Here is a 14,948-nt window from a genome sequence, read left to right on the forward strand (position 1 = left end):
AATTTAAGTCAGAAACTGAGTGTAGCAAAATTTGGAAGTCCAACTGAGGGTATAAAAACAAGTCTCGTAATTGCTGCACATCAAAAAGATAAAACATTCAGAAATTTTCATTCAAAAAGTTTAATTTAATAAAGAAATTCAAATGGAATGCCTTTGACACTTACCCAATCAATGCTGGCATAGGAAGGAAATAAAAACACATACATGACTTCATGCTAGTCTACAACTGAATATAAACAGACTGTTAACACTTCTATCTTATAAAGACTCCGTAATCACAAATTCAAAAGTTCTTCAATAATGTCCTTTAAGAACTAAAATTCAAAACAAGCTAGTTGGGTAAATCAGCTGCTTGAGAATGGAAATTATAAAATTCACATCACAGCACAGACCTTACTACTAACTTACGGGGATTAATTGCATAAGAAACATATTTTGAAGATTCAATCCCATACTTCAACCGGTTTGCTGCTGACCAGTATGTAACTGATACTTTCCCTCACTCCAAGAAATAGAGTAATTGAACCAACCAACCAGGTAAATTGTATATAAATGGGGCATACTGCTGACTAATTTAAAAGTATAGTACAGGTACACAATCCTTTATCTCAAATTCCGAAATCCGGCGTTTTTATTGTAAAGTTTTTTTCTGCATATCAAGGTTGTTTGGCGTGTGAACAGGTGACCAAACTCCACACCCACTCGACCCACATCACTCAAATGTGACATGATGGCGTGGCTCAGCACTGGCAGGCGTCAACTGCATCTCAGCGCTCGTACTAGTTACACATGGGTTTGCTGTTCGGTAATTTTTTTAAATTTCACTGTGAAAATGTCATTTATTCTGAAATCCGAAAACCGGCCCCGAAGATTTTGGATAAAGGATTGTGTGCCTGTATTTAGCAGTTTACTATTGAAACTTGCTATAGAATACTGCTGAAAGTGTTCTCTTTTGGAGTTATTTAAATTAACTGAAAACTTCAATTTCTTACAGAAATAGAAAGACTGATGGGCTGAAATTTTTCTTTCCCCTTTCCCAATCAAATATTCTAGGTTTTACAAAGGTTATCTCAATTCATCTTCTTCTGAAGCAAACCAACTTCACATTAGGTGCCATGCAACTACAATGCAGTCAATTTCTCTTTCAGTTGAAAACATGTCCAGAGATCAAACATTCACTGTGCAAACGTGAGACATTTGACCTTCAGTGCACAGGCAGTATCTTTGCACAAGGTAAAAAAAAAGTCAGTTGATTTTTGGTACAGCAGGCAAATTAGCAGTAGCTGGAAATTGTGGAAGAATAACTAACAGCAATTGATCACCACCACCACAGAACACAGGATCTATTACATCATTTCAAATGTTACAGTAGATTTAGTGGAGTAGTTGACAGGATCAGTAACTTAATGTTCTTGAAACTTTTAAACTTACTGCACCACATCACAAGAAATACTGTTAAAATTTTCACTTCAACACGCTTGGGTGTAAGTTTTTGTACCTTGGGGTAGGGACATTCCAAACTGACACCTAGCGAGTTCACAAGATTTTGGGGTGACAAGCTCCAAGGCAAAGGTGGCTGCGAAACTTGAACTGTATTTTGACAGCTTTGAGGTCCCCTTTTAATTGGTTTTATTTCCTGTTGCTAGACATGCCTCAATAGCCTGTTTGGAGGCTCAATTGCCTCTGAACCACAGCCAATAAAAAGTGAGCGTGAAATTTTCTCAGCAGTTTTAAACACTATACCCCACCAATATATATCCGCCATGTGGGATCCCATTCATCAATCTATACCCCTAAATCCCCACATCCAAACTTTCACTTGAACCACAAGGCATTAAAATGGGTTCTTTGTTGAAAAGCAATTATTGGTAAGCACCGCCTTAAGGGAGTAGGCAAGTTTAGTTAAACATTGCACATTTGGAGCGCTGTAAGGATATTAGATACTCAACTTACAAAGTTAAACAATGTTCTCAGCTGCTCCTGCAGGATGCAACAAGTACTTGAGAAAGATAGACTCCTAATGTTCATGCAATATAGTTTGATCAATTGCAACATTACCACATACAAAAAAAATGATGTGGCTCTTATGAACCAACCTTTAAATAAATTGCAAGCTTTCGAATAGAACTGAGCAAAGGAATGTTCAAGCACTTGGCAACTACAGACATCTCCAAACACTGATCTCATTTTCTTGCCTTCTTCTGTTGTGCATTGATTTAAGAAAGGAATGATAAAGAAATTAGATGTTAAAGCATCAAGACAAATTGTGATTGATTTCGCTCTTTAAAAGATTGAGTACTACATAATTTTACCTCACGTTCAAGATCAGTTTGGAGAGTTTGGATTTGCAATGCATAAATATGTAAAGTGGATTTAAAGATACCTACATGACACAACCTGACTTCATATAACTGGGCTGATGATGCAATCAACAGGAGCCCAGGAGGCAGAATCCTGGCACAGACAGTCTCTGACTTCTAAAACCTGTCTTTACAAAATATTGTTCATTACCAGAAACTGAATTTTTCTCTCGTTTGATTTAAATTGGACTTCTGCCCAGCCAGCTGGGCTTTCACTTCATCAGGTGCCAGCAGTTTGCGAATCTTTGGGCTTTCCTCAATAACAGCCTTCTTTCCATTTGTCTTCTGTCACAGTGCTGTGTGTCTTCGGGAGTTGCAATGTCCTGATAATAAGGGAAATTCAGTTAGTTCCAAATCATGTAATCGAACACCCAGACAAGCTCACAAAAACAAACACTTTGTTGAAGCAAACCAACAGGAGTGCCCAGAATACTGATAGGAATCAACTGGCAATGATCAGTCTCCAACTAGCATGTAGTCTGTTAAATGAGAAAAAAAAACATTATCCCCATTCCTCTTCCTTTTACCTATATGTATATTCTTTTATGTCTATCCATCTCAAATCAGCTGGCTATGTGTCTATTGCATGACTATCTGAATATTCTCCAATTACCTGACTTTTTATTTGCATTCTTTGCCATTTCCAAATTTCATTCCACACCCTGACTTTTCAATTTCTTCACCTTCAGAATTTTATTTGCTATGTTGGCAATAATGGCTGAAAACAAGTGGGCAAAAATATAGCTTTGACAGGTGGAAATCTTTTGCAAGTTAGTATGGCAAGCACGAAGTTGATCAAGTACATTGATATTTTGAATTGTCAAATTAGCATATTATTTTGGCAAGTAGCATTTTTGTGAGGATACTCTCAAGATCACCATGTCTACCGAGATAAAGCTCCTTTTTGACTCTTTTTAAGAGAAGTGAAAGTGCATCAGCAGACTTTAGCAGGCTGCTTCTCATTTAAATACCTTGGTCCAGAAGGCTGCATTTCAAGAATATGCAGTTGGACCAATGTACAAAAAACCCTAAAATATAAACATGATGTAAGAATTCATAATGGTCTGTGCGAGTGTCCCCCTGGGTATTTTTTGTCTCTCTGCCATGGTCAAAAACAAATCACTTTAAGAGGGTGCACAGGACATGCCAGGGGTAAACTAAGTACAGACCCAGAGATTGACTTATTCATTCAGAGCATTTGGAACCTCAATATGTTAAATGGCTTGTGCTATCATAGCCAATGAAGAGTAGCTATGGTAGAGACCACCTGGGGTCAATATAGCACTTGACGATTGTAATTCCAAATTGACAGAATATCGATGGTTAGGGAAATTATCCAAACTGAAGCTAATTGCCAAGCCATTTATTTGGAGGGGTTTGGAAAGTTCTTGCTTTTAAACAAAATTCTCATATCTTGATTAAAGTGATATATTTCCTTTTCTCAAAGAGAAAAATAAACTCAAGTTTTCCCAATTAGTGTTGCAGTTGTCCTTGCTAATACAAAGACTTTGAACATCAAGTTATGCTTCTTTTATCTTTAATTGAAATAACCAACACATACCTTCTTGATGGCTGCAAAAGCTTGGTCTTGGAAACTGTGGAAGTGGGAGTGCAAGTGCTAGCAACCCGTGACTTAGTAGGGGTGCTCCTAGGAACAGGAGCTGAACTAGAAGATCTTCCATTCGTGGCAATGCCAGTAGGTGAAGAAATGCTCGAACAAGTTGGAGACTGGATTCTACGAACAGTACTCCCAGAACATGGGTATCCTGTTTTCACTGGATGCCTTGTTGTCAAGGGAGAATTACTGTTTGCAAGAGCTTTCACTGGCTGTCTGCTGGAGGGAGAAATCTGGCTACTGTTCCCAGTAGTGTACCTGAGCTTACCAGATGAACCTAGCCAAAATAAGAAGATAAATTATTAATAAGACACTTATCTATAGAAGCATCTTTCACATAAAGCTACTTTATCTTTTCAAGATGACAGTTAAAATTTAAAAATATGGACTAAGAACAAAATTTCAAAACAGTGAATTCTATTCCTACCATAAATAAGGCATACATAGCTGAATTTATCCATTTGACAGAACTGATAAAACTTATGATACATCAGATAGCTAAGCTGCTCCAGCATAAGATTTTGACTAAACATTTACTACAATAACTGAAAGAACAACACCCATTTTCCACTCAAGAACCATGCGTCCTTCAGGACTCAATATCAAGTTAAACAATTGCAGAGCACAATGCCTTCCTTCCATGTTTATTACCCACCCCCACACCCAGGTACTATAATGAAATGGGTTGTTTTTAGCACAGCCAACCATTTTCCACACTTAGCCTCCATTATCACCTATCAAGCTTCACTTCTCCCCAGCTTACTATCAACAATCCCTTTGGGTGCTCATCTTCTTTCCTCCCTCTCTCCTGAAGTTCCTCTTTATTAGTCAAAATGGTTGTCACTCTGGATAATTTGAACAAAGCAAAAAATGTAAATACTGGGAATCTGAAACATATACCAAAAAATGGCAGGAGTCAGCAGGTCAGGCAATACCCGAGGAGCAATAAAAACACAGGCCTAATGATCCTTCATTAGGATGATGCCTAATCTTAGTATTTCTCCAAATTTTCTATTTTATACCAATGAGTTCCTGCCTAGATCACAGTATAGAAGAAATTAGTTGTGCTGCTAATTAGGTATCTCTCTAAGAGCGTGATATTCAGAATTAAGTTTCCGGGTGAATTGGCAATAGTGTTATTCTGTTTACATTCAGGCTTATTTAACAATTAAACCTCAATTCATCCCAAATCAAAGGCCAATCCTGTAAGGGTATATCTGGAATCCTTTTCAATTGTTGCCCGAGAACTGTGTCTGTGCAGCATTAGCTCAAGGAAAGGAAAACAAGTAAAAAAGGCTACATCACAAACACCAGACCACATTAAATTGGATTTTAAAAACTTTGCAATTTAAAATCTAAAATATCTAAGTCCCTCAAGTTGAGAGATGATAAATTTTCAAACCGATCAACGGTGCTGTAACTTCAGAATTGGATTGATTATTGTTATGGAGGATAATTAACAGAAAAGCCTTATGTTCAATCTTACTTTGAAATTCTCAATTAAAACAGAAACCATGTGGGCCCATCATAAAATTTATCTGGCAGGTTAATTTCACATTTGAAAAAACTGAAAATATGTGCTTCACGTGAGCGATTGGTTAATGTTTTCCTCATTTCTTAGAGCAGATCCAATGCAACATACCAGCCGAAGACTGCTGCAATCGTGAAATTCGACTGCTGGGTATTTGCAAATTAGACTCAAAGTTCCGACTGTTTCTACCCGAATCAGAGCAGCGAATTCCAGACTTGGCCAGATTGGGCATACTACGACGCATTTCCTCTGTAACAAAATGAAATGAAGCAAGGCTTAGCTGATCCAGCTTATATACAACTCCAGTCTAACACTGTGGTTGACTTAATGCTCCCAGCAAACAGCACTGGTTAACAAATGCCACTTTGAGAGTCGTCAATATCCCAAGAACAAAAAAACTTTTTTTTACATGTGCAACATTAAGAAAATCCAGAAGATGAGCACTTTGTCCATAAAGAAAGGTGGGTGTGTTTATTATCAACAATTAGATAGAATATTTTAGAATCACAAGTTCAATCATAGCCTATGTCAAAAGAAAGGATTGCACTGAACAAGATTCATGGAAGTTTTCACTTCCTTAAAACAATCTCCAGGAACTTCTTACTCAATTTAACTATAGATTTAGTACCTTGATTTTTTGTATAATTCATTAGCTCCGATACACGACCCTGCAAACAGTGCCGAGAAGGCCGAACTCTGCCTGCAGTTGCTGCGCCACGAACTGGAGACTGCGATCGAGGTGAATTTCGTGGAGAAGGTGAATATCTATGCACACTGTGCTGGGGTAATGAGTAATCATATTCATCTTCATCATCCAAACTGTAAGTGTCAAATTCCTGATCACTATAAGTACCTCTCCGGAGGGAATTTAATGAGGCACTAGAGCTGCGGCGGGATGCAGATGCTGAACTAGAAGCATAGTCCTGACGGAGACCTTTAGAAAGAAAACAAACAGTCTCATTACTAGAATTTTGTTCTCTTTGCCCATCTCTCAAACTGCAATCTGAAAAGCACATCCAGACAGCCATGGACATCACGTAGCAACACGACCTAGCAATGGGGCAAGACCAAACTTGTAAAATCGTATACAGATTTGGTCAGCATATTCAAGGAAGGAGACAATTTTTACACAGTACAGCAGAGATTCACTATATCGATATATGGGATGAGAGGTTTGTCCTCCAGTGAGAAGTTGAGTAAATTGGGCTTATTCTCTCTGGAGTTTTAGAAGAATGAGGGATGACCTGATCAAAATATTAAAACGATCACTAAAAAGGATGGCAAGAGGCCTGGGAAATGGAGAACATGTGGGCAATGTCAAGATAATGAGCTGATCATTCAAGACCAAATTGAAAATACATTTCTTCAAAGGGTTATGATGTTTTGGAATTCTCAGCCACAAATGGTAGTGGATGGTCCATTGTTATCCATATTTGTGACCAAAGGTGCCAATTATGTTTCCTCAGGGAATCTCAAAGGATATGGGGAGCAAGCAGAAGCATCAACTCGAAGCTTAAGATTGGCCATAATTGGACAGAATGCCAAAGCATGGCTTGGGAAAACGAAATAGTTGCCTCCTGCTCTCATTCTTTATGGCGAAGCTATTCCACATTACTCAAATGAAAACAAGATAACACATATTGTTTTCATTATGTATGAAAACAATATGTTTTCACATATTTTCCACTTACTTTCTTCCTGTAATCGAGCCATTATCTGGACATCTGTCAAATCTTGCAATTTATACCCCATGGAGATGGAGTCATCGGAAGTGCTCAATTCACTGTCAATGGATGACTGGGAACTTAGTGCTGAGTGAATATTTGGATAACCTTTATAATCAAAGAGATGGAAAACAAATAGTGAAATATAGTAATTAGCTAAAGCAGATGTACAGGAACAATTTACCAAAGTACTCAAATCCAATTGAGTATTAGGTAGCTGCAAATATTTTTCTATTCAAACAGAGTCGGATGATCAATTTGTCAGTTTCTTTTTGATTCAGATTGACACCATTTCTCTGCAGATTCAAATGGATACATAGTTTTCAAATTAGCTTTTAAAATCATTAGTAACTAAACAAACATCACATTACATCAAATTTTTAAAAATATACTTTTTATAGAACAGCCTCAGTTATACGAACATCAATCATCTGAATTTCAGATTATCCAAACACTATCTCAAGGTCCTGTAAAATCATTATCCGAACAGTTATCTGAACAAAATACTCTCTGCCCATCTCGTTAGATAATCATGGTTGTCCTGTTTTTGTAGATATACAGAACAATCACACACATGTTGGGACATGATTTTCTTAGAATATACAGCAGTGCACTACAATCAGAACAACCAGTGTATGAAATAAGAAATATACTGAAACATCAGAGATAGTGGTGCAAGAGGATTGTTGTTGCTTTTCATTATTGGAATCAAGAGCTCAAATCAAAATCCACAATGATTACATAAATGTTTTCTCCACTTAAGCGACTCCAATGTGACCTGATTGGGAATGGATGAAACATTTAGGCAGCAGACTGGAGACTAAACTGGTCCAATCTGGACAAGCTCGTGTAAGCAGTCAGAAAAATAAAATTCAAATTGAGGGACTCAACTTTATACAGCTAATAAATAAAGTAGGAATTTTATTTTTCACCTAACGTGACGCTATTGAGCAAAAAGTAGTGTAAATTGTTGCTTATACCAAGGTTAGGATTCGACGTTTTCACCATCGCGGCCCAGGTTCGAATCCTGGTCAGGGAACAGGCACTGTTAAATTACATTCGTTAATGCATTATTGCTTACTCTTGATATTTTGAATGCAAACATTTGTGAATTTAAAATCATGTTTTGGATTCTGAGTAATCTAAGATGAATGACAGGAAAAATTTCTGGCTGTTAACAGCTGCTCCTTTTTTTTGAAGTATTTTAGGTGCTGAAGGTGATTTCCTTGAATTCCAGGAGCAGCTGTTAATATGCTGTTACATTGTTTTGGAACTTTGGAGGAAAAAAAAAGTCAAACCAGCAGTTTTAAAAGAAAGAAGACAAAGGAAACACATGGTGAGGTCAGTGCAGGAGAGAGAGAGATAAAGAAACTGACACTGCCTTTGCTGTTTGAATTCATGTATCGCTGGACATCGGAGTGAGAGTGGGAAAATTAACAAACAGTGAAATTCACAACTGATGTTGGAGGAACTGTTGGGTGAAGTTCACAGCACAGAAACAGATGAGTGTACTGTTGTCTTAAGCGTGACCTACAGAAAGGCTGCAGTAGTGAGTAGAATGGGTCGTTTCTTGATTGTATTTTTGGAGGTGTCTCTTGATGAAACTTAAAATATAAGTCATAACTATTAATTTAACCTGGGGCAGTGTTTGTAGAGGAATAAGACAATGTTATTTTCTGGGTCTATAAATTGTGAAGATGCAAGTAGAGTGAAATGTGCTTCTTGTCAAATGTGGGAGTTTAAAAGAGAGTTTAAGGAATACAGCGGATTATATCTGCCATAAATACTGTTTGTTGCGAATCTTATCGGATTGAATGGATCAGTTGGAGAGACAGTTAGAAGCAATGAGGAATTTGCAACAACAATAATATGTGATGGATGGCAGTTATTGGAATGGGGGAAGTCTCCGATACAGTCACATAGATGGGTTTACGCCAGGAAAGGTAGAGAGGTAGGCACTTAGTGCAGGAGTTTTTTTGGGCTAAACCCATTTCAAACAAGTATGCTGACTTGGAAAATGTTGGGGGTTGGGGGGGGGGGGGGGGAACTGAATCTCAGGGGAATGTAGCACAAACAGCCAAGTTTCTGGTATTGCGACTAGCTCTAATGCAATGAGGAGTACATCGGCTTCCGAGAGTTCAACTGTGTTAGGGGATTCTCGAGATCAAGGTACAGACAGACGATTGTGGCCAGTAGCGAAAAATCAGAATGGTGTGTTGCTTCCCTCGTGCCAGGATCAAAGATATCTCAGAGAGGGTGCAGAATGTTCTCACAGGGGAGAGGGGCCAGCAAGAGGTCATTGTCCACATCGGAACTAACAACATAGGAAGGAAAAAGGTGGAGAGTCTGAAGGGAGATTACAGAGAATTAGGCAGGAATTTAAAAAGGAGTCATTGAGAGTAGTAATATCTGGATTACGCCTGGTGCTGCGAGTTAGTGAGGGCAGGAACAGGAGGATACAGCCTCCTATGCATGGCTGAGGAGCTAGTGTATGGAAGAAGGATTCACATTTTTGGAACATTGGAATCTCTCCCGGGGTAGAAGAAGTGACCTGTACAAGGAGGACAGATTGCACCTAAATTGGAAGGGGACTAATGTACTTGCAGGGAAATTTGCTGGAGATGCTCAGGAGGATTTAAAGTAGCAAGGGTGGGGGGGGGGGGGAACCCAGGGAGATAGTGAGGAAAGAGGTCAATCCAAGACTGACACAGTTTAGAACAGAAGGGAGTCAAATAGTCAGGGCAGGCAAGGACACGGTAGGACGAAAATTATAAACTGCATTTATTTCAATGCAAGGGGCCTAACAGGGAAGGCAGATGAACTCAGGGCATGATTGGGAACATGGGACTGGGATATCATAGCAATTACCGAAACATGGCTCATGGATGGACAGGATTGGCAACTTAATGTTCCAGGATACAAATGCTACAGGAAAGATAGAAGGGGAGGCAAGAGAGGAAGGTGAGTGGCGTTTTTGATAAGGGATAGCATTACAGCTGTGCTGAGGTAGGATATTCCTGGAAATACATCCAAGGAGGTTATTTGGGTAGAACTGAGAAATAAGAAAGGGATGATTATTGCAATTGTATTATAGACCCACTAATAGTCAGAGGGAAATTTGAGAAACAAATTTGTAAGGAGATCTCAGCTACCTTTAAGAATAATAGTGTGATTATAGTAGGGGATTTTAACTTTCCAAACATAAATTGAAACTGCCATAGTGTTAAGGGTTTAGATGGAGAAGAATTTGTTAAGTGTGTACAAGAAAATTTTCTGATTCAGTATGTGGATGTACCTACTAGAGAAGGTGCAAAACTTGACCTACTCTTGGGAAATAAGACTGGTCAAGTGACTGAGGTGTCAGTGGGGGAGCACTTTGGGGCCAGCGACCATAATTCAATTAGATTTAAATTAGTGATGTAAAAGGATAGACCAGATCCAAAAGCTGCTGAAGTTCTAAACTGGAGAAAGGCCAATTTTGATGGTATTAGGCAAGAACTTTCAAAAGCTGATTGGGAGCAGATGTTCGCAGGAAAAGGCACAGCTGGAAAATTGGAAGCCTTCAGAAATGAGATAACAAGAATCCACAAAGTATATTCCTGTATACTTACGAGGGGTATACTTACGAGGGAAATCAGGAGGGCAAAGAAGGGACATGAGATAGCTTTGGCAAACAGAATTAAGGAGAATCCAAAGGGTTTTTACAAAAACATTAAGCACAAAAGCGTACCTGGGGAGAAAATAGGGCGCTCAAAGATCATTGAGGAGAAAGTGAGGTCTGCAGATGCTGGAGATCAGAGCTGAAAATGTGTTGCTGGAAAAGCGCAGCAGGTCAGGCAGCATCCAGGGAACAGGAGAATCGACGGCTTATGCGCTTTTCCTGCAACACATTTTCAGCCCCTCAAAGATCAGCAAGGCAGCCTTTGTGTGGAGCCGCAAAAAATGGGGGAGATACTAAACGAGTATTTTGCATCGTATTTAATATGGAAAAGGATATGAAAGATATAGATTACAGGGAAATAGATGGTGACATCTTGCAAAATGTTCAAATTACAGAGGAGGAAGTGCTGGATGTCTTGAAATGCATAAAAGGTGGATAAATCCCCAGGACCTGATCAAGTGTACTCTAGAATCTGTGGGAAGCTAGAGAAGTGATTGCTGGGCCTCTTGCTGAGATATTTGTATCATCGATAGTCAAAGGTGAGGTACTAGAAGACTGGTGGTTGGTTAACATGGTGCCACTGTTTAAGAAGAGTGGGGAGGACAAGCCAGGGAACTAGAGACCAGTGAGCCTGACGTCAGTGATGGGCACGTTGTTGGAGGGAATCCTGAGGGACAGGATGTACATGTATTTGGAAAGGCAAGGACTGATTCGGGATAGTCCACATGGCTTTGTGCATGGGAAATCATGTCTCACAAACTTGATTGAGTTTTTTGAGGAAGTAACAAAGAGGATTGATGAGGGCAGAGCAGAAGATGTGATCTATATGCATTTTAGTAAGGCATTCAACAAGGTTTCCCATGAAATTGATTAGCAAGGTTAGATCTCATGGAATACAGGAAGAACTAGCCATTTGGATACATAACTGGCTCAAAGATAGAAGACAAAGGATGATGGTGGAGGGTTGTTTTTCAGACTGGAGGTCTGTGACCAGTGGAGTGCCACAAGCATCGGTGCTGGGTCCTCTACGCTTTGTCATTTACATAATTGATTTGGATGCGAGCATAAGAGATAGTTAGTAAGTTTGCAAATGATACCAAAATTGGAGGTGTAGTGGAAAGTGAAGAGCGTTACCTCAGATTACAACAGGATCTTGACCAGATGGGCCAATGGGCAAAGAAGTGGCAGATGGAGTTTAATTCAGATAAATGCGAGGTGCTGCATTTTGGGAAAGCAAATCTTAGCAGGACATATACACTTAATGGTAGGGTCCTAGGGAGTGTTGCTGAACAAAGAGACCTTGGAGTGCAGGTTCATAGCTCCTTGAAAAAGTGGAGTCGCAGGTAGGTAGGATCGTGAAGGTGGTGTTTGGTATGCTTTCCTTTATTGGTCAGAGTATTGAGTACAGGGGTTGGGAGGTCATATTGAGGCTGTACAGGACATTGGTTAGGCCACTGTTGGAATATTGCATGCAATTCCGGTCTCCTTCCCATCAGAAAGATGTTGTGAAACATGAAAGGGTTCAGAAAAGATTTACAAGGATGTTGCCAGGGTTGAAGGATTTGAGCTATAGGGAGAGGCTGAACAGGCTGGGACTGTTTTCCTTGGAGCGTCAGAGGCTGGGGGGTGACCTTATGAGAGGCATGGATAGGATAAGTAGGCAAAGTCTTTTCCTTGGGGTCGGGGAGTCCAGAACGAGAGGGCATAGGTTTAGGGTGAGAGGGGAAAGATATAAAAGAGACCTACGGGGCAACATTTTCACACAAAGGGTGGTACATTAATGGATTGAGCTGCCAGAGGAAGTGGGAGGCTGGTACAATTGCAACATTTAAGAGGCGTTTGGAGGGATATGGGCCGGGTGCTGGCAGGTGGGAGTAGATTAGGTTGGGATATCTGGTCGGCATGGACGAGTTGGACCGAAGGGTCTGTTTCCAAGCTGTACATCTCTATGACTCTATAACATGAACAGATTGTGAAATAAATGTGATAGCACACAAAGATGACAATGCAAGCATTACTTTCCAAGATGTTAGCTAAAATTTTGGGTTTATTTATTCTTCCATAGCATTACTGGTAAGGCCCACTAGACAGATCCCTAACAGTCCTTCAGCAGTCTTAGTAGGTTATTTCAGACAGCAGTTGCAAGTCAATCACATTCAACTCAGCAATCATATTCAGGGCAAACCAGACAAGGATAGCAGATTTCTCTCTCCTAAAAACTGTGAACTCTGTATTATGATTACAAAAAAAAGTCACTATTCGACAAGCTTTGGTTTCCAGATGCTATAAAAATCTTAAATTTTAGCATTCATTTCTCAGTCCCCACTACGTTAACCTGGGGTGCTGGCTTACCAGCCAAGTGACATTACCATGATGTCATCATCTTCTCTAAGCCTACCACAAATACTTCAGCTCCTTTAATACAGCTGATAGGAGTTGTATGGGTTGGTGGGGTAGGGTGGGGAGGTTGTTCTACCCTAAACCAGAAACTGAACTGCTTTAGCCATATCAACTGCACCTACAAGGCACAAGTCAGATGTATGATGGAATACTGCCTACTTGCGTGGACGAATATTTAGGAGGCAGGGTGAGTAATTTTGCAGATAACACCAAAATTGGTGGTCTCGTTAATAGTGAAGGGTATCTAAGATTAGAAAAGTGATGTAGATCAATTGGGCCAATGGGCTGAAGAGTGGCAAATGGAATTTAATGTGGATAAATGCAAGGTTTTGCATTTTGGTAAAACAAAGACAGGACCTGTACATCAGGTTGAGGTTTAGGGTGTAGGTTTGCTTGCTGAGCTGAAGGTTTGATATCCAGACGTTTCATTACCTGGCTAGGTAACATCATCAGTGGCGACCTCCAAGTGAAGCGAAGCTGTTGTCTCCTGCTTTCTATTTATATCTTTCTCCAGGATGGGGTTCCTGGGGTTTGTGGTGATGTCATTTCCTGTTCGTTTTCTATGTGGTTGATAGATGGTATCGAGATCTGTGTGTTTGTTTATGGCATTGCGGTTGGAGTGCCAGGCCTCTGGGAATTCTCTAGCATGTCTTTGCTTAGCCTGTCCCAGGATAGGTGTGTTGTCCCAGTCGAAATGGTGGTTTTTTTTAATCCCTCTCTGTGTGTAGGGCGACGAGGGAGAGGGGGTAGTGTCTTTTTGTGGCTAGCTAGTGTTCGTGTATCCTGGTGGCTAACTTTCTTCCTGTTTATCCTATGTAGTGTTTCTGGCAGTCTTTGCATGGAATTTTGTAGATGACGTTGGTTTTGTCCATGGGTTGTACTGGGTCTTTTAAGTTTGTTAGTTTTTGTTTGAGTGTTAGTGGGTTTGTATGCTACTAGGATTCCGATGGGTCTTAGTAGTCTGGCTGTCATTTCTGAAACTGCTTTGATGTATGGTAAGGTGGTTAAGGTTTCTGGCTGTGTTTGGTCTGCTTATCGTGGTTTGTTCTTGAGGAATCTGCGCACTTTTTTTTTTGAGTATCCGTTCTTCTTGGTTCTTCTCTGTTTTCCAAAGTTCGTCTGTGCTGCAGTGTGATGTGGTTCATTGGAAGTGTTCTGATACAGCTTCGTTTGTGTGTGTTGGGATGGTTGCTGGTGTAGTTAAGTATTTGGTCAGTGTTTGTCGGTTTTCTGTATACGCAGGTTTGTAGTTCTCCATTGTCCGTTCTTTCAACTGTGATGTCCAGGAATGGGAGTTTGCTGTTGGTTTCTTCCTCCTTGGTGAACTAAATTTCAATTACTGAGATGCTGACAAGGATTTCCTAGCGGCATTAGAAACCACATTGAAGGATAACAAACTCCTGGAAGAAACACAACAAGCGATCACACAGACAGTTGCACCTACTCTGAGCCGAAAGAGGGAAGGAAACAAACTGAACACACGAGAAAAGAAAGCCCTAGAAAACCTTAAAAAATACAAAAACATCGTTATATTACCTGCAGACAAAGGTCGGCTCACAGTCATCCTGAACAGAAGGGACTACATAGAGAAAGCCAAGGCACTACTCGCAGACACCAACACTTACCAACAGGTGGCGCTAGACCCGACCCCCACAAT

At 40.0% G+C, this 14,948-nt stretch overlaps 1 protein-coding gene across 3 annotated transcripts in view; it reads right to left on the bottom strand.

Moving 5' to 3' along the window:
* Window positions 1-104: 104 nt before the first annotated feature.
* zgc:66447 (SLAIN motif-containing protein-like) overlaps window positions 105-14,948 on the bottom strand; it is a 38,444-nt gene continuing 23,600 nt past the window's right edge. For 2 of the 3 annotated variants that reach the window (XM_043704609.1, XM_043704608.1), the window contains 5 exons: window positions 7,198-7,338; window positions 6,135-6,440; window positions 5,618-5,755; window positions 3,922-4,252; window positions 105-2,683 (listed from right to left, as the gene is read on the bottom strand). In XM_043704609.1, the coding sequence (XP_043560544.1) occupies window positions 2,617-2,683; window positions 3,922-4,252; window positions 5,618-5,755; window positions 6,135-6,440; window positions 7,198-7,338 (983 nt within the window). In that variant the 3' untranslated portion in view covers window positions 105-2,616. The remainder of the gene's footprint in view (window positions 2,684-3,921; window positions 4,253-5,617; window positions 5,756-6,134; window positions 6,441-7,197; window positions 7,339-14,948) is intronic. The other variant, XR_006313764.1, reaches the window with a different exon arrangement.

This window comes from Chiloscyllium plagiosum, chromosome 15, assembly GCF_004010195.1.
Source record: "Chiloscyllium plagiosum isolate BGI_BamShark_2017 chromosome 15, ASM401019v2, whole genome shotgun sequence".
Classification (NCBI taxonomy): domain Eukaryota; kingdom Metazoa; phylum Chordata; class Chondrichthyes; order Orectolobiformes; family Hemiscylliidae; genus Chiloscyllium; species Chiloscyllium plagiosum.